This window comes from Paralichthys olivaceus, chromosome 12 (assembly GCF_024713975.1).
Source record: "Paralichthys olivaceus isolate ysfri-2021 chromosome 12, ASM2471397v2, whole genome shotgun sequence".
NCBI lineage: Eukaryota > Metazoa > Chordata > Actinopteri > Pleuronectiformes > Paralichthyidae > Paralichthys > Paralichthys olivaceus.
The window spans coordinates 7,332,643-7,358,125 of NC_091104.1; the positions used below are offsets into that span (position 1 = coordinate 7,332,643).

The window sequence follows — 25,483 nt, forward strand, 5'->3', positions numbered from 1 at the left end:
AAATGGCTGATTGAGATCTGCACAGAAAAAGGTTGAAATGATGAAGCATTCACTCAGCTGCTCCCTGGGTAAATTCCCTGTATGAAAACAATCAGAGGGGGTCTATGACATGTTTACTGTGGGTGTCCTGGACAGAGACAGAGGCTCAGCATGTCTCTGTCCTCCCTCTCTCTGCTCAGAGTTGAGCTGTGCTCCTCTGATTTATTTTGAGGTGGTCGTATCACAGCTGTTGTATCTGTGGTGGCAGCCTGGCCGAGCCCCTCGACACTCTTCCTTTTCCCCCACTGGCCCTTGGTCCTGGTAAGAACCCTGTTTGCTCGTCACCCTGCTTCTTCAGGGACATTTAACATGAAATAACTCTGCATCCTGTCTTTTAAATCTCTTCCTAATCTTTAATCTTTGTGTGAATCTGACGACCTTCGTGGGGTTGACTTAACATGAGGAGATGTTGGATTTATTGAGACTGTGCCCTTTGTGAACAGAGAGAGATTTATTTTGTTTAAGGAAAGATGCTTCATTTATATTACTGTTGTTTCCTTGGACAGAGAAGAAATCAATACTGCTTTTCCTTACAGACGTTTATTTTTAGTTTCCATTCGGATCCCTGCCTCCCTCTTAAAATATTGAATATACAGTAGATGGGGATGCTTGTGTCACATTGATGTTTTTTTATAGAAGCAACTTTTGTACACACACTGTCTGACATTGACATCAATAAGAGTGGATTAGAAATAAATAAATAACTTGCCCATATTAAGAAGTTCTTAAAATAGCCTGTGGGGCCTGGAACAGGTGCCATGTGCTCTGCTTGTGAAAGCGCAGGCAGTGTGAAGGCTGCACTAATTTTATGCACGTAAACAGGCTCTGGCTGTGAGATGGTACAACACAAGACAGACGCAAGTGAAGGCACTGTGTCGCTCTATATCACCGTGCTGCACTAACAAGCTTTGTTATCATTTCAACTGAAGGCTGTTTTATCACTTTCACAAAGTGTAGAAGCCACATTTATTTATTTCCCACTGCGTATACAGCAGGTTTTAGTGCCTTGCTCAAAGCCGCTGTGGAAATAACCTTGACGGATGTGGTGTTTTATTAATCTGAGCTTTACACTGGGAAACTAAGTCATTTAATGAACTCTAATGAATCTTACCAAAACTCTCCTCATTAACAAGAGGAGCTTCACCAGTGGAAGAAAAATTAATTTTCAGCAAATGACATTTTAAATCTCGTTAAAAAGATGAATGAGGCTGATGGAGATAGATACAAGTGTGAATGCACGGAGGTTTTGATAAATAGCTTTGATATTAGATGATTTCTACAAACTGAGTGGAACATTTCACAGCAAAAAAAAAAAAAAAAAATCAACCTGCCACTTCTCTCTTTGTCCTCTCTGCACTGCGACCACTTATTATTCAACGTCCAGCAAAGGCACGTTTTTATATATCTGCAACAGGGCTGCGACTAAGACATTTTAAGTGTCAAGCATTATCTCAATTAATCGATTGGACAGTAACTCGCTTTAAAATCCCACAGTTCAATGTGACCTTGTTTTATCTGTGGCCAGACCAGCAGTTGTTCACCTTACCGTCGTTTATTACAAAGAAAAAGTGGCGCACACTCATATTTGAGAATCTGTAACCTGCCAATATCTTTGCAGTTTTTCTCGATCACAGTAGATTTTCTGTATCTAAGAGATTTATCAGTGGAGGTGTTCATGGTTACGGTAGGAAGGGCACACACATTGGTTCTTTGTCACACTGTCATGGTTTACTGGGACGCAGGGAGAATGGAGAACAGACCATTGTTACAGTTGTGATTTTAATGTCTGCTGTTCTTGTAGATTAAATTAAACAAATTGATATATGTTAAAAAATTACAACAGTAATTTCATAAATTATTTACATTGAAAGTAATTCTGGAAAATGTATGATGATCCAAGTCTTTAAAAAAGTTAAAGATATAAACGTCCTCCTCTGAATCCTGAACATGTAAGAGGTCAGTTTTACGATGATCAACTAGACACGATGTCAGGATGACGTCCGCTTCCTCCCTCCCAGAACTCGTTCATAAAAATGGAGGCTTGTCAGGAGAGCGTCCCTGCACCCACTGGTCCCAAGGCGTCGCCAGCCGAGGGTCACCACATTGACCTGACAGAGGACCTGGCCCAGCAGCTGGAGGACATCATTAGCACCTACCAGGCCGCTGAGATTCCCGCTGAGCCAGAGGACACAGAGGAGGTCACAGCCATAAGAGAGGCAGACTCACGGAAGGACCAGAAACTGGAGAAGAAGATGCTCAAGAATCTAGGTGTTTTATTTGATTTTTTTTTTTTCCCCCCCAACCAAAAATGTTGTATTGATTTGAGCTGATGTGGGTTTCATTCAGCTCAGTCAGCAGAAGTCCAAGTAGTGCTGAATCTGATAGGTGTGTAAGCAGAGCTGTGATGCATGTAAGTGCATCCATCTGCAACAGATGTGCAGGGAAATAGTATTTCCACAGGAGCAAAAATCCTTTTTAAAGTTAGACGAGTGTTCCAACAGAAATTGCTGCATCTTTTTATGTTACGTAACTTTTTACAAATCAGCATTTGTGGACGCTTGTGCTCCAGGATGATCTCTGACGTGTGATATTTTCTGTGGCTGTTCAGGGAAAGACGCGATGCTGCTGATGCAAAGTTTGAACAAACTTGGTTCTCCTGAACAGAAACTGGAGGCCATCATCAAGAAGCACGCTGAGCTGGTGAGTGGACCATGAATTAACAAGCAAAGAGAAAATACACTTCCATCCAGAGCTACTGCATGCTGGTAAAGCGGACTGGTATTTAGGACAGATATCTTCCCTCTTGTGGACATAGACGTTTGTGTTTGTCCTTGTGCAGTTGGAGGAGCATCGCAGTGATCAGAAACAGCTGAAGGTTCTGCAGAAGAAGCTGCTCCAGGTGATGAAGGAGAAGGACCAACTGCAGAGCGAGCACAGCCGGGCCGTGCTGGCTCGTAGCAAACTGGAGGGGCTCTGCCGAGAGCTGCAGAGGCACAACAAGACCTTGAAGGTACTTCAGTACGAGTAGCAGCAGTAGTACTAGCAAGTATTTCAGACGGACTAATCAGTAAGTCCACGCCTGGTGTCTGAGCTACTGAAAACACCAGGTGCAGTTGAGTTTTTTGTGCCAGGTGTTGTCAGCATGCGTTCTGCTGGACAGGAGGTGACATCAGCTGGTACCAAAGATCAGCTGCCGTGTCACAGGTCAGGATTGAAACTCTCAAACTGCAGCTACAACTTTTGCTGTGAAGTCAAAAGCTGCCGAAGATTTCTAATCCACCAAACCAGACAAAATTGAGAAAATAAGAATTAAAAAAAAAAAAAAACCCGAACGCACATGACCAATGTACATCACAATATTTCAAGTAAATATCAGTAAAATATAATTTTGATGAAGTAAGCACAAACTGGATTTTGATCATTTACCCAACTACAGATTTTTTAATTAATAACATATATATTATATAAGTTTGTACTTTTCACTTCACTACTTTGTAAATAATACTTTTTTCTATTTAGTTTCTTTTCTGTTGTTTGTATAATTTCTCTTTTTCATTAACATGTTTAAAATAAAAAATAAAAATTAATTTGTTAACTAACTGAGAAAACACAGGCACATTCTCGTTTAGAAAGAAAAAGTCAAAAAGACACCTGGGGATTACATAAAAACCAGAAAAATACATGTTGTAACTTCAGCTTCATCTTGCACAATTTGGTTTTTAGCTCTGAAATCTGTCCCTGAAACACAGGAGGAGACCCTGCAGAGGTGCCGAGAGGACGATCTGAAGAGGAAAGAGATCACCACACACTTCCAGGGGACGCTCAGTGACATTCAGGCCCAGATCGAGGAACACAGCAGCCGCAACACCAAGCTGTGCCAGGAGAACAGCGGTCTGGCAGAGAAACTGAAGGGGCTCATTTCTCAGTATGACCAGCGAGAGGCGGTATGGATCCTGCCACGTACTAACGAGACCTGGGTTTAGACGAGACAGTCACACAACACTCGGGCAGTAACAGGAAAGCATTAGTGAATTTGAACTTGTAAACTCGCAACAGATTCCAACATTGCTTGAATTGGACTAAAACCCCACACATCTGGGCCTCAGGGCGACTATCAAACACATGAATTATTTGCAAGTTTCACCCAAGTCTTACATTTATTAGCAACAGTATTTCAGCTCTGTGTAGCCAAGGCAAGAACTGAAAGAGCTTTCTGTGTGAAAACCGCTCATAAATCCTCCTGAACGTCTTCCAGAACCTGGAGAAGGTCTTCAAACACCGAGACCTGAAAGAAAAGCTGCTGGAAACCAAACTCACGCAGGCGAACATGATACTGAAGGAGGCCGAGGAGAAGCACAAGCTGGAAAAAGAGCTTGTAGGTTTTGTGTGTCTCAGATTTGTCGAGTGCTAAAGCATTGTAATAACATTTTCAATACTTATCCTCCTAATGCTCATTTTCATGGAATGTCCCACAGCTGCTAAAACAGACGGCAGAGTATAAATTGCAAGTGAAGGTCATGAAGGCGCAGGAGATCGATATGAAGACCCAGGTATACAGTAACACAGCATCATGAGCTAAATTAGCTTGTTTTTCTACCTCCCCGGAGACGCGTATAACATTTTTCTCCCCCGTCTCTCCCCAGCTCGATATGTACTCCAAGAAGTTTGATGAATTCCAGGGCACGGTATCAAAGAGTAACAGCGTCTACAGCGGCTTCAAGCAGGACATGGACAAAGTAAGATCTGCTTTACAGAATATTTGAAGTCAGCCTCAAGATGTTTGATTATTTAGTTTGTATGCAAACAACAAGAAAAAATCCTAAGAGACTCGCAATAACACAATCTGACAAACTGTATAGTCCAACACTCTGCTGTGCCGTTTATTTTTAGAAGAGACTTTGATCATGTGTTGTGCGTTTGTTGTGTGTGTGTTGTAGATGGCCAAGAAAATGAAAAAGCTGGAGAAGGAGTGCCAGTCATGGAAGACTCGCTTTGACGGCTGCAACAAGAGTCTCCTTGACATGGTGTCAGATGTAAGAAGCATTTTTTTCTCTTTGTCAATTTTTAGCTGAAAATTAGGATTTGTTTCTTTGGAACAAATGCAAGACTTACTGAAATAAATGTGTTGAGTACGTATCTTCTAAGGTCCAACATTCCCCTTAAATTCAACTTAGACAAATTGCACACACTCGTAGATATAAGTCCTCTAAGTATTCTTTTGTTCAAGATCCATGAATTACTCTCAGAGAAATGACTGTATCTGCCACCTGACCCATGCTGTATTTGTCCACCAACCTTGGACGACGGTGGCAAAGACCTCCTCACTTCTACTGACACGTTAAATATGTTTTAATCCTCTACAGAAAGCGATCAAGGAGAAGGAGTTTGAGCTGATCACCATCAAGAACCAGAAGCTGGAGAATCTGTGCAGGGCTTTGCAAGAGGAGAGGAAGGGTCTTTATGAGAAGATGCAGGGAGCTGCAGGTCAAGCAGACGTCAACACTGCTGAACCCACGGCGGAGGAGGTCCCTGAGGTGAAGGAGACCCCTAAAGACGCAGAGGATGACCGCCCTGTCCAGAATACCGAAGCCCCCGCCCCTGCTGCCCCTACTGGGACCCCGACAATCGAAACTCCGCTGACCAAGGAACTGGCAAAACTGAAAGCCGAGCAGACCCGTCTGAAGGAGATCGCCACTTCTTTTACGATCTCTCATATCATACCCACAGAAACAGTCGCTAGCCAATCACAAGGACACTGCGAGGGCGTCCAGGAGCCAGAACAGATCCAGAGAGAGGAGAGTAATGGCGAACAACTCCAGGCAGGCGAGCCGGATGGAGAGCAAGAACAGAGAGATTTGGAAATGGAGTCAGTTGATTAATGCTGTGAAAAAAGAAACCAGATTCAGCTGAGGTTCGTGGCAATAAAAAGAAAAATGCTGGCTTTAATGTTGAGTGTCTGATCCTGATGTGTCAAGTGATTTAAGAGATGCTTCCTTGTATTTCTTGCAACGGTACGACTACAGCTAAGCAGCTTAATGGCTTCCTAACTCACAGATAAAGAAATGAAGAAAGGTTTGATTCCTTATTTCCTACATATACACATAAAGCTCCAGGTTGATCATCACTACAAAATATTAACAGCATCTGGTTTCACAGACTGAATGGTTCATATCACACAACTGAATTTAAAACAAGTGGAACACCTTTTTGAACAAAGCTTCAGCAGAAACATCTTTTGCTTCCACATGTGTAAAGAAAGCAGAGGTTATTTGAAGCTGCAGATCTCAGGAAACTATCACAGAACCACATTCAAATAGAAAATGGCTGAGGGAGCAAACCCAGCTGGTCTCTTGTGTGAAAGCTCTCACGGCTTTTTATTGAAAATGGAAAAGCTCTGCAGGAGCTCGCAGTCAAGGAGAGCAGAAAAGGTAGGCAGCACTTTGTGAGGCTAGACAAGAGTGCGTAAAAATAGACATGCAGACACCGTGCTCTGCAGTTGGCAGGCGATTTATGGTTTGTACTCTGAGTGGTGGCAGCAGAACGCCTGTCAATAATCAGACAGACAGAATAAATCCTAACAGGTTTTAACTTTACTTTATCTCCCACAGACTCTCTCCATGAATTCATCAGGCACAGAATCTGCATTGAGCAGAACCAGTCACCTGCTGCAGCCTTGTGCAGACGGTTGTGAGCAGGAGCTACATTATGTGTCAAAGAGACATAAAAATCATGAGCCGAGACAAACACTTGATAAACAAAACATTTTACAAATCTGAGGTCGACGTAATCGCTCCTCACTGTGCTTACAAAATGCATGAGGATTATATATCGATATATTCTGCAGGCGGCCTCACTCTTGTGCTGCACTTCTCTTAACAACATAAAAGATCTCCAATCTGTTTTGTTCTGTCGCTCGTAGCGCTCTTTCGCTCAATACACAAAAATGTACCAGGTTTTTTAAAAATTAAACAGACGGTGAAGCGAGTGAGCAAGTTGTGTTACAACAAGTAAAAGAAACAAGTAAAAAAATAAGCATTTACTTTTGAATGAAGCATTCACTATAAACTGACTGGTATAAATGAACTTCTTACACTTGTACTCGTGGTTTTAAATGATATCTAACGAGTATCTACACTTACTCAAGTCACTAAAAGTGCTGTCACTGACACACTGATGCTGTAAAGAATAGAGCTGAACAAAGCTGACAATGATTTGTCCTCAACACTCAACTAGTGTGAGGAGAAAATAACCAAAAAACATTTGAAGTGCAATAGATGTGACGCGTAACGGAGCCCATTGACATTAAATAATATCTATTACACTCGTGAGGAGAGACAGCGTCTAAGAGAGATGGAGAAGTGTTTCAACTGTGCAACAGCTAACCTCAGTGTGCATCTATCCTTTCCTTCAGAACTCAAACCCAATAAACTAAAACAACCCTAAAGACTTTGTTGAATGACATTTCCAGCTGTGCAAGACTTTCAGCAGCTGACAGTCAGTTATTTCAATTTTGTTAAAAATCTCAAAACTTCTCTGCACTGCCATCGCCTGAAACTTTTTCATTCTTCCAGAGTGTGGCCGATGTAACACAGGTGCAGTGGGATTCCTTTCCACAGTGTTTGGATGATGAGTTACAGTTTAGTGCTGAGATACCGGCTGGGGACCATCAATCAAAATGTATTTCACCAGACACACCGAGTTTGATTTATTTCTTTTTATGTAACTGTTCTTGTTAAGAAAACTCATGAATTAACATCTGTCAAAACACGTGTGCTGGCATTTCAGTGATATACTGTTACTGTGTGTTTGTCAGAATAGCGTCAGTAGAAAAATACCTTGGGAGAGGTGAAAAGATCAGTTGATGCCGATCCGTCAGTTCTCCTGTCTGCTCTGCTGGAGACCTGGTGACAAATCAGGTAAACATCAGACAACTAAAAACTAATAAGTACTTTGAGCAACTGTATCATGAATACACTGGTTGGTTTTTGTTTTGTTTTGGTCGAACATGGGAGGTCGCTGTTCTGTCACTGCTGCCAGAACCCGACTGACCCTGGAGGACATTTTATCTGCACAGTGAACATCAAACCCCTTCATGCACAACACACTTCATTAAAGTGATTTTGGATCCGAACACGAGATAGGGCTTTTGTTTTTACATTTTCACCAATTTCCCCGGGGATTCATTTGATGGATCTTGATAAAAACTGACCACTATAACCAAAACAAACATATATCAACAGTAAGTGATCCTGCAAAATTTAGTAAGATGTTCTCGATGGAAGTTAATGCAACAACATGCTAAATGTAATGCACCATGGCTCGGTGGTCCCAGGGAGGAATCAGGTATCATAAATCAAAGCCACATCAGTCAGATCTGGATTCTAATGCTGTTTTAAACCGTTTTTTTCTTATTATAAAAACATATTTTTCTTCAAAACAATATTGACAGAATTACACTGTTGGACTATGATCCCATACCTGTTTCTCAAAGGGATCATCATCACTGAAAGGACGTGTTTTTCCTTAAAAAAGAAAAACCTCCTTCGCAGTTTCCAGCATCCAGACAACAATACCCTTGATTGTTCAGTTTTTTTTAATGCAGTTCTGTATATCTAATTGAGGGTTGGTTTCTTAAAGCCTTTTGTTCCATTGTAGGTTTACCCCGAGAGCTTTGGTGCAGCCAACAAAAGCTGCCCCACATACGTAGAGCCGACTGAATGGGACGACATGTAACCGTAAATTGTGTTGAAAATCACTGGTATGCATGAGAAGTGGGATTCTCTCAAGCGTGAACATGCATGTCTCTGTGTAGAGAGGAGGATGGAAATCTCTCATGGTTACTGTGGAAATGTCTCTGAGTCCACCGCACACTGCGCAAATCACATGACGACCTCTGCGACACGGTTCGAATATATCAAAATACTTAAATACGTGTAAATACCCGTGATGAGAGATCCGAACATAAACCTTGGGTAACGGAAATGATCTGGTGACGAATTAAGAGAGAGTGACAGATTTTAGCTGACTGTAATCATTTGCCTGTGAAGGATCTATGATGAGGAAAGTGTTTGCCTCACATAACAAAGATCCACTGACCCGTTAAATGAGAGCAGAGGGGTGCGAGGGCTGGGAGAGGAGATGTGAACGTGGGGATGAAGTAGGCAATTATGTTTAAGAACTCCCTGCGCAGTACAATGAGAATATAACTAACAGAGAATAGAGTGAGGACGGGGTGGGGTCTAAATACATTAGTCACTACAGATAATAACTTCTCTTTCAAAGGATTGTTTTTATTCCTCTCTTTGGTTTTTTGGGAGAAACCCCACAGGAGTCAGTCACAGAGACTTTGACGTTAATTGGTGAAAAATGCCAGAGGAGGAAGAACGAGAGAAGTTAGCCAAAGTCATCAGACAGTGGAACAACAACAGACTGGACCTGTTTGAAATAAGCCAACCTGATGAGGTGAGTGGGCTGGAAACACTAGACTGGATTCATGCACCTCACTCAGTTTAAGTTTGGATTTACCTCCAGGCGTTTTAACTTTAGATAAACCTCAGAGCTGTTTTATAAAGTTAACAGAAACTGTAACACTACAGGAATCGTAACTGAAGGACAACCAATCACTTTTTGATTGATCGTTTTGTCTGTCAAATGAAGGAAAATAAAAATAATAAAATGAGGTTCTCAATTTAAAAAAGGATGATTCTCTAATCTTGCAATTTGAGAAGCTGAAACCAGAGAATATGGAGCATTTCTGCCACAAGAGAATTAAAAGATTGTCAAAATTGTTTTTTTGTTGAACTGGTCAAATTATTAGTGAAAAAATTTGCTGCAATGATCAAAAAATAACATCCTTGCTATTCTGATTCCTGATATTGTGATTTGCCTCATTTTGTTGTGACCATTGTGACATTTCACTGTGTTGACAGTTAGTGTATTAAAGGTGTTACTGTACATTTAGTTTAGGTTTGTTTTACCGTCACAGTTACAATCTTTAGGTCACCCTCTACTGAACGTTTTGCACTTACATCACAATAGTATCGTCATGTGAACCAGTCACATGACTTAAATGAGTTTCCTGATCAGTAAACAGCGAATCTGCATGAATTCAGACTTTTTCTCTCATGATGTTGATTGTGGGGTTTGGTCAAACCATGAGCACAGAGTTAATATTGTACTAATGACAACAGAATGTTTTCATATTGATGGATGTTTTGCAGCTGGTTTGATGTGACATTCAAAGCAGCATTTTATGGAAACAATAATTTATTTCTCGACATATTCTCAAAGCATATTTAACTGTACAGTCACGAAAAACAGAAACCACAGGACACATTGAAAAACTTTTTGGTTTCCCAGCAGAATCTGGAGTTTCACGGTGTGATGCGTTTCTACTATGAGAATCACGATGAGGGAAACGTGGCCACAAAGTGCCTGCGTGTTTGCAGCAACTCTTCAACTCATGAGATTATTGAAACTCTCTCGGAGAAATTCAGGCCTGATATGAAAATGCTGACTTCCAGTTATTCCCTTTACGAGATCCACGCCAAGAAGGGTAAGCATTGGTGCTCATTTAGACTTTCTCTGCTGGACCAGAGAATCCACATCGCAGTCCAGCAAACTGTCATTAGGTTCACTCTGATAATTTGTCTTTGTTTTATGAAGAACGCAAACTAGAGCAGGACGACAAACCTTTGATTGTACAATTAAACTGGAGCTCAGACAACAGAGAAGGACACTTTGTGCTCAAGAAGGACAAGGACATTTCCCAGGTATCATCCACCTATTTCTTATTGCATGATCTAACCAGGTGTATCTCATATGAAGGTGCTATTTTACAGGTATATGATAATTTAGTCAGTTGATAGTTTCTTCCTTCACATACACAAACACAATTTTATGTTTTTTTATGTGTTGAAAAAATAAAGGAAAGTTCTCAGGAGAAGGAGAAAGGAGGCATAATCCAAAACTTCAAGAGGACACTGTCAAGAAAAGACAAGAAGACGGAGAAGAACAAAGCTAAAGCTGCTGACAAGGTTTCAGGAGATGAAAAGGGGTAAAATGTTCAGAGCTCACGTTGAGTCATTATTTTCAGACGACTGTTCCCAGGCCTGCTGAACCTAACTGTCCGAAAAAACCATCCACCCTTTTAAAACCAATATCCAGGTCAACTGAAGAACCACTTAACAACCAGGAGGCAAAACACGGCACAGAAAACAAGAAGCGACAGAGGCAGGCTGCAGGTGAGGATTCTGAAAGGTGTGGGAATATAGAAACTGTAATGAATGGTGCAGTTTGGTGTTTGAGCATTTTACTTCCATGCAGGAAACACAGGAATATTCAACATCTGTTCTATAACAATTAAATTTCATAACATAAGGACGGTTGTTGCTGGTGTGAAAGTTTTCATCCTGACTTTTCAGATCAGCTTGGATTACCACTTGGGATTAAACTCTGTGATAACTGTGAGTATATGAGATTAATGGTTTTCCTTCCACTGAGTTATTTTCAAGTGTAATAGTCAGAAGCTCAATGCCCCCTGCTGGTGTGTTTCACTTCTCAGCTGAGGAGGCCTTCCTGTCTGCAGTCATAAATTACACCAACAGCTCCACGGTTCATTTCAAGCTCTCACCTGCATACATCCTCTATGCTGTGGGACGCTTCACCCTGCAGCGCCATCACAGGCAAGGCTCGCCACGCTCAGGACACACGCACTGTGTCACATCCATCACTAGCAAAATGGTGGCCATGACACGGAAGGTCATCCAGGCAAGTGGGAGAAAACACCGATACTTTAGTTCCATTTGAACGGATCAGAGCGATAAACAAGAGCCCAGATGTTGTGCGAGTTTAAACGACACTGCTGCTGTGTTTGACCCTCAGAGGCAGCAGACCATTGCTGGGGCTCTCGCCTTCTGGATGGCCAACTCCTCTGAGCTGCTGAATTTCTTCAAGCATGACAAAGACCTCTGCCCGCTCACACGGCAAAGTCAGCTGGACCTCTCCCACCTGGTGCACAGAGCTCACAGGTGAAACAACAAGACGATAAAGGAGGCATATGGTGCTTTTTCAGTTTTTCTTTCCTCATGTAAGACACAGCTTTCTCCTTCAAATCGAACATGTCACTGTGTTAAAACATGTGACAGTGGAGCTAAAATCACATCTGATCCTGCTCGCCTCACTCGGTCTCTACCCACTCAAGCATTTGTCCTGCAGGTCTAAACAAACCGCAGTAAAAAAAACATTCTTTAGCTCTGCAGCAGCAAACCTCAACTCCCAAATCCCCAAATCCCAAACAACACAGAATACACTACGTACACCTCAGTACTTTGGACTTTAAAATACATTTCTACTGACTTGTGAATGTGGTACTGGTTTTTCTAGTTTCTTAAATACAAGTGACTTCTCTTTTCTATAATCTAAGAAAATTACTGGGGTTGTTAGTTCGAAGACATTTGCAATTAGATGATGATTTCTGAGGGACTGGGGGAAGTTGATTACCTTTTCAAATCTTTTAAAATATTTCATAGACTTAACAACTACTCTGGAAACAAATCAATTAATTAATATAATTTAGTTTAGTCAGTTGCAGCCCAAGAATACTGCTTATTGTGAGACAACATATTTCTGTCTATTCAATTTGACCTAAAGAGCAAATTTTCCTAACCCAGGTTGTGTGGTAATTTAAAAGAAAGTGTTAAAATAATGACATGGATCTTTATCTAAATGTTTATGTGTGTTTTATACTTCCTAGCTGCCTGCTACAGTGTCTACAGAATGAGTTAACAAAGCATTTGCCAACTTTTCTGATCGATCCTGAGCAACATGGTACCCTGCCGGCTGGTATAGGTAAACGTTCATTGATGACAATAATTACTGAAACAATAATTGACTCTTACAAGAGCTGCGATACTGAAGTTTTATCCGCGTGTCACAGAGATGGTGCTGAACACCTTGATGAACACCATGTCTCTGCTGCGCCGCTGTCGGGTCAACCCTGCCCTCACCATCCAGCTCTTCTCCCAGCTCTTCCATTTCATCAGTGCCTGGCTCTTCAACCGGCTCATGAGCCCAGCGGCCAGCGCTCCAGGCCTGCGCTCCCACTACTGGGGAGCAGCTCTCCGCCAGAGGCTTACCGGCATCGAGGCCTGGGCGGAGAGGCAGGGCCTGGAGCTGGCCGCTGACTGCCACCTCGGACACATCATCCAGGTCAGTTCCACCCTGAACTTCCTGTCTGAATACTGGTAACAGCATTTACCAAAAAACTATGTTGGGATCATTTGATGAGGAGGTACATTTAATCACCTTGTTTTAAATCCATGTCAGAGATTAAACTGTACATTGTGAGATAGCATTTAGGTGAAATACTTTCTACCTTTTATTCTTGGGAAGATGGTTGTTCAGATCTACAGAGCAAATGATGGACAAATAATCCAAATAAGGTTAAAAAGAAATCTAAGAATATGACAAAAACTTCTCTGCATCTATATTATGTTCAATATCGACTCTTTATGAACTTGTTCGTGATTTGGCAGTTTTTATCCCAGCTTTTTATTCAGAGTCTGAGCACATTCAAGCTGTTAAAATACTGTTGCCTCTCTGTTTCTAGGCAACCACACTCCTGACCATGAATAAGTACTCAATGCAAGAGGCGAAGGACATCCAGAATACCTGTTTCAAGTTGAACTCCCTGCAGCTGCAGACGCTGCTCGCTGGCTACCTCTATGCAAACACTGAGCCTCACATCCCCCCTGTGAGTACCGCAGCGTGTTCCTCCTCTTGAGCTCCTGTCTTTCTCCCATTTGCTTCTGAAAACACGATGCAGCTTTTGAGAAAAATCCTTAACAGAGATCCTTGAATAAAAGAGGAATTGTGATCAGTGATCAGAGGCAACTCATGTGCATGGGGGGGATACAGAGAAACTGGTGGTATTTGGGGTTTAAAACTGTACAAAGCAGGTGACGTCATGTATGAATATAAGTTTTATAATGAATTTGTAGCAGCAGCCTCGACTGCACGAGAGAGGCTCAGCAGGATAGATTTAACAGTATGAATAATTAACAATGATGAATGTGATTATGAATAATATATGAAAACAAGTAAAGCGACTTGTCACATTACCTGATTGCTTCTGAGTGAAATATTTCTCTAATGCTTTATTGCATATTAATGTGAATATTCCATGAGTTACAAAATCCAAATCATGTTTCCTCATGAAGCTTTTATCAGAGGACAGAAATGTTGTCGATGGGCCTGACAGCATTTGTTTAAATCATCAGTTGAGCCAATAAGAGCCTCCAAGGCAACAGCTGTAGCTGGAAATATATCATGACCTCACTTCAGCCACTGAAACTCACACAACAATAACCATCAACATCCATAATTAACTATCGACAGCATGAAGACATCATAATGGATGTGCCAAACTAATCTTACTTTGTGTATATTCGAGTTTCTTCACAATTTCATCTCTGTAACATTTACTTCTAGTTTAAACTATGACACATCCTTGCTTCACGTGTTTGTGATAGTTTCAGGGTAAATGTGCCCATTTTGTTTGTTGCGACATTCACACAAATAACCGTGATTCGTTTTTCAGCTGTCAAACAAAAACACCAGGATTGTACATCCCTGTATCAAAAATATTATTTTAGAAAACATGATGCTAGCTGCGACTCTAATGAAGCTATTTATTAATGCTAACAGACAATAGAGGCACAATCCTGCAAAGTGTTGTCAAACATGAGCTGAGCTTCTACAAGAAATTGATTTGCAAATACCAAATCTGTATTAATGCATAAACAGAGCAGCTCCAAGAGAGAGCAGGTAACACAAACACACAACAACTAATTAGGAGACTAATAAAAAAAAAGACTTATCTTGTGGAGGTGAACAGTCGTTGACAGCACGATGGGAAACTCCAGATTTAGTTAAGCCAGCTAAACATTTGTGGCAGCTGACAAACTAACTAGCAGCTAAGCTCACTAGCAGCTAAGCTAACAGGCTCACAGGAAAAGAGCAGAGTACATGGGTGGCAGAAGTGGGCGGGGCTTCGTCAATACAATGATCCCGCCACAGGTGTCCTCGTTAGTGTGGGAACCGCCCACCAATTACTACAGGTTAAAACAGTAAAATAATAAAAAGTCCTTTGGTCCATGTAAACTGGTTCTAAACCGTTCAGACAGCAGAGCAGACGCTTTAATAGAGAAACAGCAGCTTGAACTGAATTCAAATGAGTGTGGTGTTAATATGGATAACAGCACAGAGGCTATCTCAGTCAGAGCAGAGCAGAATAAGTGGACAGATGTGGAAAGGAGGCCGTAAAACAGAACCACATTCTCATGAGCATAATTTGGTAAAATAAATGAAGACGATAGATAAAGGGCATAAATTGAGAGATGAGAACAGGAAGATGGTTGAACAAAAAGAAAGTTGGTTGTTCGACATAAGACAGAAGTTTTGTGAACTGGAGGATTTACATTACATTACACTGAGGTGAGCGGTCAAGGTAATCTGCAGGAAGGTCTTCAGTACTTTGCTCAGGGTCTTAGTCTGCAGATTGGAGCCACAGAATGACAAATGTTAAATCAATATATCCTAGAATGACCTTTTCCTGAAATATTGTCCTCTGTTATCCTCGCTGCAGGATTTGATCGATGCTGTTGTGACGGCCGCCGAGGCCTCGGCAGACAGCCTGATTGGCAGTGAAGGGCGGGACATCCAGCTGGAGGAGAGCCTCGACCTCCACCTGCCCTTCTTGCTCCCGGAGGGAGGGTACTCCTGTGACACTGTGAGAGGAATCCCTCCTGGGTTGAGGGAGTTTTTAGAACCAATTTGCCGTAAAGGTATACACGATTGTGAATTCTCTATTAAAAATACAAAACTTCTAAATAACACCCCAGGGATGTACTGTATTTAAAACTACTAAAATAAGCTATTTGTGTAGTACTTCCTGACATCCATCTCTTCCAGGTCTCTGCTCTATAACATCCCAGCCGAACCCTAAAGGTGACTGGACCGTGTATTTCCGTGAATCGACACCTCCTACAGAGAACACATACTTGGTAAATGCAGATGTTTCAAAGTATAATTTCAAATTTCAATAGAAAATCAAGCGTTTATGAAGCAGTCGTACATTTTATTTTAATTCTGTTTAACAGGCAGCACACAGGGAGCCAGAGGTTGTGACCATCACACTGAAGAAACCTCTCAACAGCGGGATGGGGGTCAGCATCGTGGCTGCCAAGGTGACTGCCTCATTTTGACCAAATGTTTTCCAGCTCACTAACTGGAACCATTCTAACACCAGGCCTGTGAGCTAAACGTCCTAGATAATTAACAACTCCCCTCTTGTTTTGCCACAGGGAGCACAGCAGGGTAACCTTGGGATTTATGTCAAATCTGTTGTTCAGGGCGGACCAGCTGAAATGGTGAGGAACGTTTCTGATGCAGCTGAACTTGAGATTATACAAGGAAAGATTGACATAAACCTCACGTGTCTCTACAGAACGGCGGCTTAGCAGCTGGAGACCAGCTGCTCAGTGTGGATGGTCAGAGCCTCATTGGCCTCAACCAAGAAAGGTAGCTTCACAACATCCAGAAGATGAATCCTGATAACTTCAATGCTTCCCTGACTTTTCCTCTAGCGCCACCATTAGGTTTATATCTGCTGTTTTGAGGGAAATGTGACAGAAAACTATTGGATGGCACAATCATTCATGAAGTAACAGCTGTTGGTTGATCATATTAATCTTGTATTGATTCAGGGCTGCTGCCATCATGGTGCAAACCGGCCCTGTTGTGACCTTACAGGTGGCAAAGTTTGGAGCGAGCTTCCACGGCCTGGCGGCTCTGCTGAGTGAACCAGCCCCAAAAATCACTACAGGTAAAAACCAAATGAACAAAAACCTAATTTATATCACTTTTGTTTGCATCTTGACCCAATCAAGAGCTTTCATTCCTTCACAAGGTGATACAATCTTTGCCAAACCAAACGGTGAAGCGCTGGTGCTGTACAGTGCAGTGGATCCAGGTCGGTCAGAGCATCAGCCCCACGGAGGCAGCAGGAGGAAGAAAGAGCTGATGCAGAGGAACAGGCAGCTGTATCGCTCCAACCCCAACATGACCAGTGGGTGCTCTTCCCTGTTGAGATGCTACTGGGCACATTCAGTAAATATGTTTGATGCTCGAGGGTTCATCATGTTTTTATTTCAGCCGACCTTTGCCCGGAGGATGGAGATGAACCCGCTGACCTGGTTGTGAGAGGAAACAACATGGCTGCTGCTTCCACCATCAACCTCTGCACTGATGTAAGATACCTATGTAGTTTTTATTTATTTATTTACTTGGAATTTCTTCCATCTTAGATTCAACATACAAACATAATCCATCATCTTCTACTTGCACTGACAAGAACAAATTATTTTGCCCTGAAAAAAAGAGCCTGTGATTTTTTGTATCTTATTTTAATGAATTTAAGAAACAAAATACACATTTTGTTTCCTTCTTTCCTCCATTCAGACATTTCACAGGGAATACTTGACTCTTCCAACCCCTAAATCACAGGACAGGAACGTATCTGATTCCAGTCGACCGCAGCAAACATTAGTGTCTTTTGGGCCTTTGAGTGGAAGCAGCTGCAGTAAGAAGATGCACATGGTGAATATCGATGTCCCTCAGGCTCTAAAAATGTTTTGTATCATCATGTGTTCTACATATTGTGTCAAGAATCAGTGAATAAATGAATGCTGACAAATTTTTCTTAAATATTATTTGTACAATCAAAATAAAACCTTTGTATGTGCCCCTCCAGCGTCAGGCACTCTCACAGGAAAACCTTTGTATGGAGACTGGAGGTCCCCTGCTGGACAAAAGGGGGAAGGACGCAAGTGCCAACCACACCATGAGCCACTACTCCTCTTTTCCTATTCGCTCCAGTGTTTCCAGCCATGACATCCTCACTGATTACAGTTCTCCCATGAAACAACAGCAGGGCGTTCGCACAAGTGGCGCTGGTGTCTGGAGGGCGCCTTTTTCCCAGCGCCCCACATCCACGCCCTCAGCTCAGCCCATACGTATCGACATCCCCATCACCCGAGCAGTGAACACACAGTCAAATCCTCCACTCACCACCTTCCAGAGTCCGTCTCTGCTGTCGACCAAGATGAGCCAAACTCCTCAAATAAACGGACACAGTCAGAGCCCCTACAATCAAGCCAACCATATGTATGCATGCCCCATCTCTGCAGTCAAGAAGCTCCCCCGGCCTTCGCTTTCGTCACAGCAGCACAGGCCCGGCATATTCAGGGGTCAAGCCGTAAAACCTCAAGTGAGCATCCCTCCAACAAAACATGTTTCCTTCCAAGAACCTCCCACTCAACAGAGGCAGGGCACAGGTGCTGCGAAGCACAGAGGCCCTCAGGAGCTCACCAACCCGTGGAGGAGGGAGACGCAGGAGAAGCTGGAGAAGCAGCACAGGCTTCAGGCGGTGGAGCTCCTGGAGCAGGAGGTTCAGGAGCTCCAGGCCAAGGTGAAGCGCTCGGTGGAGGAGAACGACCGACTCCGTAAACTCAGCCTGGAGTGGCAGTTTCAGAAGAGGCTGCGGGAAATTCAGCAGAGAGGAGACGATGAGGAGGACGAATATGAGGATTTGGACATGATGGTGGTGATACAGCAGCTGGAGACGAGGACGCAGGTGAAACACATCACGTCTTTAAGGGAAAATCTGCAGGGCAGTTTTTCCATTATCAGTAAAAGTTTTAACTTTTATAATCTTTGGTTTTTGATTTTGGTTCCTTCCCAGAGTTTCTTTGGGAGATGGAGGCAAATTTCTAGTAAGGTTTAGGAGCACCTTTGTAGCTTGATGACACATGTGATACTTACTCAGAGATACAAGTCATATCCGCTATATAATTGAGGTGATGATTAAAAAGTCTCAGTAATCTATAGCTAATAATTTTTTTTTCCATCTTTAGAGCAGGAGAAGCTCTGGAGGAAATATCAACAGCGAACTGAAAGAGTTAAATGAGCAGACGACTGGAAATCACATTCTCCAAAAAGAAGACAAGGCAAACATTGGTAATTGTTCACGAGTGCATGACAATGAGAATCAGTTTTCATCAAATATATATTATATTTATTTCATGTTACAGCATGTATTTGTTTGGCAGATCAAAGACCAACTGGACAGACTGAAAATGTGCATAACAACACATCAGAAGAGTGAGTTGACATTTTTTTAGCAATTGAAGCAAAACATTGAAATTAAATCAACTGACATGCAGATATTTCTGCAGCATTTCTACAAAGATGACTTTATGACATAGAAATCAATAAGCACATAAAGATTATTACATTAGTCTCCATTCGTCAAGCTTATTACTGTTTGCTTAATAAATTTCTTTCAAGTGTTTGAAAAAAAAACTAGATCCTGTTTGTGTCTCTATAAATAATCCACCACCACAAGTAATAAAATTCAAGTATTCGTTATGTTTGTATATTTGCAGAAACCAGGAGGAGAAAATCAAGAGCCCGACAGCTCCTGAGAAGCTCACATTCAAGGAGCGGCAGCGTCTCTTTTCTCTGGTGTCCAGTGCGTAAAAGAAGTTACAGCCGTGTAAAAGAAAGTTTATATAAAGAAAAGTAATAATGTGCTAGTAGAAGGAACAGTATACAGTACAATATAACAGGTATTTTCTGCATTAATTAACTGTAGAAGTGTTTCTCTTAGTTAAATATCCCAGGGGATAATGTGAGTAATTAACATTTAAGTTCATTATTGTTCATTGTTGATTTGTCGCCTGTTTTAACATCTTTTTTTTGTATTTTCCTATTTGTAGAGAATAAAGTAAAAAAATACTTTTTAGCATACTTTTATACTCATCTGTAATATTCAGTGCTACGTCTGTAAAACTGTTACTTAGTCCTCTGTGTCAAAGTTACTTGGTGCGCTGATAAAACTGAACCACTGCTTTCTCTTGCTCGTGCGTTTCGATGGAGCCTCTCCGCAGCCGGCGGATCTCATTGATGGCGTCGATGCCTGAAATCTTCCTCGTCTTCACCAGGTAGCAGGCCAGCATTGTCCCCGTTCTACCATGGCCGTGCATGCAGTGAACTGCAACACCCTGAAGAGAAACCCAGCAATATTGTTTCATCAGCTGTAGCTACGCACAGATCCTGCATTCATTTCAGGAATTCATCAAGAGGAAATTAAACGTCAACTATTTTAGAGGGACTTTTTTGTGATTGCAAAACATTCATTGTCTCTATCTTCCTAACTGTGAGGATTTGCTTTATTTAATTGTCTTGTTGGATTTTAAACTGAACATGTCTGAATTTAAGAAGTAAATGACAAAGAGCTGAATAAGCTTCGGTAAATAAGGTTGTGCTGACAGCCTGTGTGATGGTTTAAAACTGACTGCATGCTGGGTAATTCTAGACACTGACAGAGTATCACAGCTTATACTGTAAATAATACTGTACGTGACCCTGAAAGTACTAAAATAATCCATCCATCACATCACAGTCGATCAAGTATCTGAAATCTTACTTCCCCAGTGGAGTTGGCCTCTTCCACGATAGTGAGGAATCTGTCAATCTGACTCGGCGAAGGGGGAGTGAAGTCTGTTATCTTGATGTGGTGCAGCTGCAGCTGTGGGCACGAGTCGTGGTAAGGCGGTTTCCTCTCGCACAGGCAAACCAGGTGTTTGATACCGTTGTCCAGCAGATACTGGTATTCAGCCGTCATCCTGGGCAATGCCAGTCCGGCCAGTTTGCCTGGTTCGACCCAGGAGAAGTTATGTGGAGCATTGGAGGCCATGGCTGTGGAACAGACAGACAGACAGTCAGACAGACAGACAGAGGAAGTGAGTCAATTTTATTTATAAATCACCTTTAAAACCAAAGTTACAAGGTGCTGCACAAGACAGGAAATAACAGAGTAAAACACAAACAATAGAAGAATAAAAACTACAGAGGACAAGCAAAAACACTGGAACCATGAGGACTAGACCAAGTTCAAATAGTTACTAAATTGTAAAGGTGAGTTTTTAACAACTTTTTGACAGACTCATTATTTTTACTCATTAGAGCATTTGTTTTTTATAACTGACCGTTCCAGAGGGTGGGAGCCATGACAGAAAATGTCAGCCTTTAGGTTTTAATCTGGATTTTGGGATCAGTGGAGCGTTAAGATCTCACCGTGTGCAGGGGACACAATAATTGAGAAATATAATGAGGGCCCAGCCCCTGTAGTGCTTTATGTGTAATTAAAAGAATTTAAAAATCAATTCTACATTGTAAGGGTAACTAATGAAGATGTATGACCTGCGTCCCGTGTTAGTTTAAAGTCTGAAGGTTGCATTTTGAACCAGTTGGAGCGAGACAATGAAGAGCGATTCAAAGTTGTGAATGACAAGTTAAAATAATCAAAATGAGAAGACACAAATACATGAATGATTTCTTGGAAGGAAAAGACACTTTTTATTTTAGTAATGTTTCTAAATTGGAAGAAATGGGACTGAACCACTTTCTTTATGTGACCCTCAAAATTCACGTTGGTCAAATAAAACACCAAGGTTTACAGAGGCAGGCTCAAGGTTCAGTGTGTAAGATTCAGGTGAAAGGGATCTATGACACAAACTGAATATAAAATAATCCTAGTAATGTCTTCACTAGTGGGTTTCAATCTAAATTGTACCAACTGTTTCTTTACCCCAGTATGGTCCTTAATATTTAAATACTTTATATTGACATCAGCAGCAGGACCTCTCTACGGAGGCCGCTATGTTTTTTTACAGTAGCGCCAGACTGGACAAACTAAAGACCTTTTGAGTTTTTATGACAACTGAAATTTAGGTGTGGGGTATTAAGCTGCAACATGACACTTCACCACTAGATGTCACTACATTCTAAACACTGAAACTTTAACATTTCCAGCTAAAGGGCAGAGACACTGTTTGACTTTATAGGAAATAGTCAAACATCCATTCAATCTAAACTGGGTGAGAGCTCCCAGAGTTCAGTGGGTTTGAAGTCTGAGTTGTACTTTAGGTATTTGTGCATCATTAAAGTCACTCAGGAAAACTGTGAAGGACTCTTTTCTTTAGCAAACACAACACAGTAAAGACAAGTATCACGCTCCTCGTACTTTACTAAGCTTTGACCATGACGAGCAGGTCTGTCTGTAAATATCACCACAACAAGCTCAACACTGTGAATGTTCGCGAGGCGGCTGGAAACAGAGTAAACTGCAGACACGAGATACGCACATTAGCATAGTGGCTAGTCTGGCTAGTCCAGTGACTTACTGAGGGATTAGTGTGAACACATGTCAACACAGTCAGTCACAGTAAACCTGGTGAGGAAACACAACCAGCTGCCTCCACCTCGCTTCACGCAAAGATCCGACGAAGATCTCGTTTAACTTCCGTATCAAAGTCTAATTCATGACCACTGGATGCTAACTAGCTAGCAGCTAACGTCACGAACTAACACACACACACACACACACACACGTCGCTTAAGCGAGGACACAACAACAGTTGTTATTCTTCTGCAAAGTTCTGTCAGTACTTCCTGTTTCCATGTGGAGTTACTCACAGCTTCTTCTCTGCGACGAATCAATGTTCGGCTACTTACCAAGCTGCTGCTAATAAGCTAGCATCGAGCTAACTCGCCGAGTAGAATGGATGAAACCCTCGCTCCGGGAAAAAAAAACAGCTGCTGGTTTATTATGTGACGGAAGAGGACTTTGTGCGTCGCGAGGTGCGGCAGAGACAACCAGCAGACCGATCAGCTGTCACTGTAAATCACGTAAATATAGCAACTGGTTATTATTTACCCCGAGTACACGCTGCTTTACGTCAGGATGGCCGAGCGGTCTAAGGCGCTGCGTTCAGGTCGCAGTCTCCTCTGGAGGCGTGGGTTCGAATCCCACTTCTGACAATATCTTTTTGTCCTGTTGTTACAGTACTTCTATTTATGTAGGACTCATACGTGTTTTATGCTGTACTGCTTCAACGACAGAAGTACAAGTACACAGAATTTAAGCTTAAGTAAGTGTACTAACTCTTCTTACCTGGGATACTTTTCGGGCTCTGCTCAGATTTCACACATTCATGGTCAGTTACGAGCGTCTAAGTGTCCAAACACCATTGCCAAATTCAATGATGGTCGCTGCTTCGGTCCTCCTGCTCCCAGAACCTGTCCCACAGCTGCACTTTGTCCTACAGTGCTGTGGACCGGACCCACAGCTGGACTCTGCTGACCCATGGTACTCTGTACCGGACCGGCTGCTGAAGTGGTGCTCTGGGTCAGACCCACTGCTGCAGGACGTTGACCCAGGACGCTGGGAACTGCTGCACTCTGCTGTCCCTAAGTACTGTGAACTGGACCCACTGCGCCAGTCCGGTGCTGTGTGGGCCCCTGAGCAGCACTTGCTCCGGTTGGCTGTTGGTTCATTACAGAATAGATTTATCATAACTAGCATCTGTACTGATATGCATGCATGCACACACACACACACACACACAAACATATGAACACACACTGCTTGAGTCTTGAACTGACCACTGTTACCTTCGGAGCGTGGAACCCACAGGTACGCTTCCTGAGCTGACCGAACAAGGACATCTGTCCATGCGTCTGCATGGGACATTTCTCAATCTAAAAATAACAGTTGATATAAATGAGCACAGACACAGAGCTGATGTAAATGACTTGCTCATGACATGTTTATTAACTCATTGGCTTTCACTGTATTTTCTATCATGAGCAAAAGTATGATTCGAGTAAATAACAAGTAATAAAATAAACTGTGCAGTGCTCTTATTACCCTTTGTACAGCTCGTACCACTCCTGGTGTCTGGGAGCTGGCCTGTTCCCCTCACCTGCCGGCCGGGCTCCAGTGCTGGCACGCTTCCTCAGGCGGGACATCCATGAGTCCGCCATTGCCTCGTGTTTCTTCGGCTTGGTAGAAGAAGGCCTTCAGTGACGTGAATGAACGAATGCACTAATGCACATCTTTAACAGCCATGACAACAACAACACACGTGTGTCAGATGTAAAAGCCAGAGCAGCAGCATCACAACGCTGTGATAATCCTGTGAATGCTGCCTGTATACAATACCTATGATGAACACATCGGGACGGGTCACCGCGTCTGACGGGACGCCATTGTTAGTTAGCAACATGATAATTAGCACGATCCAAAACGACGTGACAACACACACACACGAGGTGAAATCACTTCTAGGCTCCAGCTGAAGTCTTATAACGCGAACAGAAGTGTATTAAATGTGTTTTTAATTAAATTAAAGTGTAAATACTCACCACGTCGACCGAACACTTTTGCACGCACTTCTTCTCCGCCGTATACTGCTCTAAACGCCCCCTGTCGGCCACGAGGAATAAGATTCTCGTCCAACATGTCCGCCCTGTGATTGGTCAAATGTTGGAGTGGGGCGAAGAATCCGGCGAAATGATTGGTCGTTGAATGTTGGACTTGCGAATCCGATTGGCTCTTACAGTCACAATGTTGGACGGTCGCAGTCTCCTCTGGAGTTCGTGGGTTCGAATCCCACTTCTGACAATATCTTTTTGTCCTGTTGGTACAGTGCTTCTATTTATGTAGGACTCATACGTGTTTTATGCTGTACTGCTTCAACGACAGAAGTACAAGTACACAGCTTAATTTAAGCTTAAGTAAGTGTACTTTCACAACAAGGTGACATGTAAATATTTAATTATTTGCCTTGTTATTTAATGTCTTGTTGTGAAACAGGTGAACATTACGTGTTATTCTTATTTCTGGATGATGAACTTGTTGATTGTGTTGGATGTGTGTTTACCCATCAGTTAAATTGAGATTTTTTTATCTTGACAATGTATATGTAAAGTTGTGTAAACATACGTTGGTAGATTTTTCTTTCCTCCACATTTGGTAACCTCATTTAACGCCAGACGAAGATGCAAGTTTTTATAAATTAATTGTATCTCATAATCCTGAAAAGGGAGATGCAAAAAAAAATCAGTCTCCTCTGGAGGCGTGGGTTCGAATCCCACTTCTGACAATATCTTTTTGTCCTGTTGGTACAGTGCTTCTATTTATGTAGGACTTATACGTGTATTATACTGTACTGCTTCAATGACAGAAGTAGAAGTACACAGCTCAATTTAAGCTTAAGTAAATGTACTAACACAACAAGGTGACATCTAAATATTTAATTATTTGCCTTGTTATTTAATGTCTTGTTGTGAAACAGGTGAACATTACGTATTATTCTTATTTCTGGATGATGAACTTGTTGATTGTGTTGGATGTGTGTTTACCCACCAGTTATATTGAGATTTTTTATCTTGACAATGTACATGTAAAAGTTGTGTAAACATACGTTGGTAGATTTTTCTTTCCTCCACATTTGGTAACCTCATTTAACGCCAGACG

General features: G+C 42.1%; 3 protein-coding genes, 1 long non-coding RNA gene and 1 other non-coding gene across 9 annotated transcripts in view; 3 read left to right on the plus strand and 2 right to left on the minus strand.

Moving 5' to 3' along the window:
* LOC138412297 (uncharacterized) overlaps positions 1-15,042 on the minus strand; it is a 31,838-nt gene extending 16,796 nt beyond the window's left edge. Inside the window, exons 1-2 of one of the 2 annotated variants that reach the window (XR_011244751.1) lie at positions 13,711-15,042; positions 7,875-7,940 (exon numbers count right to left, since the gene is read on the minus strand). This is a non-coding gene — a long non-coding RNA (uncharacterized lncRNA). The remainder of the gene's footprint in view (positions 1-7,874; positions 7,941-13,710) is intronic. The other variant, XR_011244750.1, reaches the window with a different exon arrangement.
* Positions 132-5,985, plus strand: txlnbb (taxilin beta b). Its single transcript, XM_020098120.2, has 10 exons — positions 132-300; positions 2,058-2,307; positions 2,648-2,739; positions 2,879-3,049; positions 3,789-3,983; positions 4,295-4,414; positions 4,515-4,589; positions 4,683-4,775; positions 4,977-5,072; positions 5,403-5,985. The coding sequence occupies exons 2-10, from the start codon at positions 2,073-2,075 to the stop codon at positions 5,916-5,918; spliced, it is 1,593 nt and encodes a 530-aa protein (XP_019953679.2). The 5' UTR covers positions 132-300; positions 2,058-2,072; the 3' UTR covers positions 5,919-5,985.
* On the plus strand, positions 8,871-19,685 carry LOC109636285 (afadin). 2 transcript variants are annotated; one of them, XM_069535849.1, is made up of 24 exons: positions 8,871-9,501; positions 10,399-10,594; positions 10,705-10,811; positions 10,968-11,095; positions 11,206-11,282; positions 11,463-11,504; positions 11,603-11,808; positions 11,923-12,068; positions 12,794-12,888; positions 12,977-13,248; positions 13,649-13,792; positions 15,686-15,884; positions 16,012-16,103; positions 16,200-16,286; positions 16,404-16,469; positions 16,547-16,620; positions 16,806-16,924; positions 17,009-17,167; positions 17,254-17,348; positions 17,560-17,697; positions 17,852-18,733; positions 19,014-19,116; positions 19,209-19,260; positions 19,545-19,685. In XM_069535849.1, exons 1-24 carry the CDS (start codon positions 9,406-9,408, stop codon positions 19,636-19,638), a joined length of 3,669 nt encoding a protein of 1,222 aa, XP_069391950.1. In that variant the 5' UTR covers positions 8,871-9,405; the 3' UTR covers positions 19,639-19,685. The 2 variants fall into 2 exon arrangements, with proteins under 2 accessions (XP_069391950.1, XP_069391951.1); XM_069535850.1 differs by having other exon boundaries at positions 8,873-9,501; positions 10,402-10,594.
* Positions 19,152-24,355, minus strand: dusp23b (dual specificity phosphatase 23b). Of its 3 annotated transcripts, XM_020098123.2 has the most exons (5): positions 23,873-24,355; positions 23,617-23,703; positions 23,117-23,487; positions 20,588-20,859; positions 19,152-20,162 (listed from the first exon to the last, which is right to left on the minus strand). In XM_020098123.2, the coding sequence occupies exons 4-5, from the start codon at positions 20,855-20,857 to the stop codon at positions 19,977-19,979; spliced, it is 456 nt and encodes a 151-aa protein (XP_019953682.1). In that variant the 5' UTR covers positions 20,858-20,859; positions 23,117-23,487; positions 23,617-23,703; positions 23,873-24,355; the 3' UTR covers positions 19,152-19,976. The 3 variants fall into 3 exon arrangements, with proteins under 3 accessions (XP_019953682.1, XP_019953680.1, XP_069391952.1); XM_020098121.2 differs by lacking the exons at positions 23,117-23,487; positions 23,617-23,703; positions 23,873-24,355 and adding an exon at positions 22,678-22,916; XM_069535851.1 differs by lacking the exons at positions 23,117-23,487; positions 23,617-23,703; positions 23,873-24,355 and adding an exon at positions 22,347-22,573.
* On the plus strand, positions 22,901-22,983 carry trnal-cag (transfer RNA leucine (anticodon CAG)). Its single transcript has one exon. It is a non-coding gene; the product is annotated as a tRNA-Leu (tRNA).
* Positions 24,356-25,483: the final 1,128 nt, after the last annotated feature.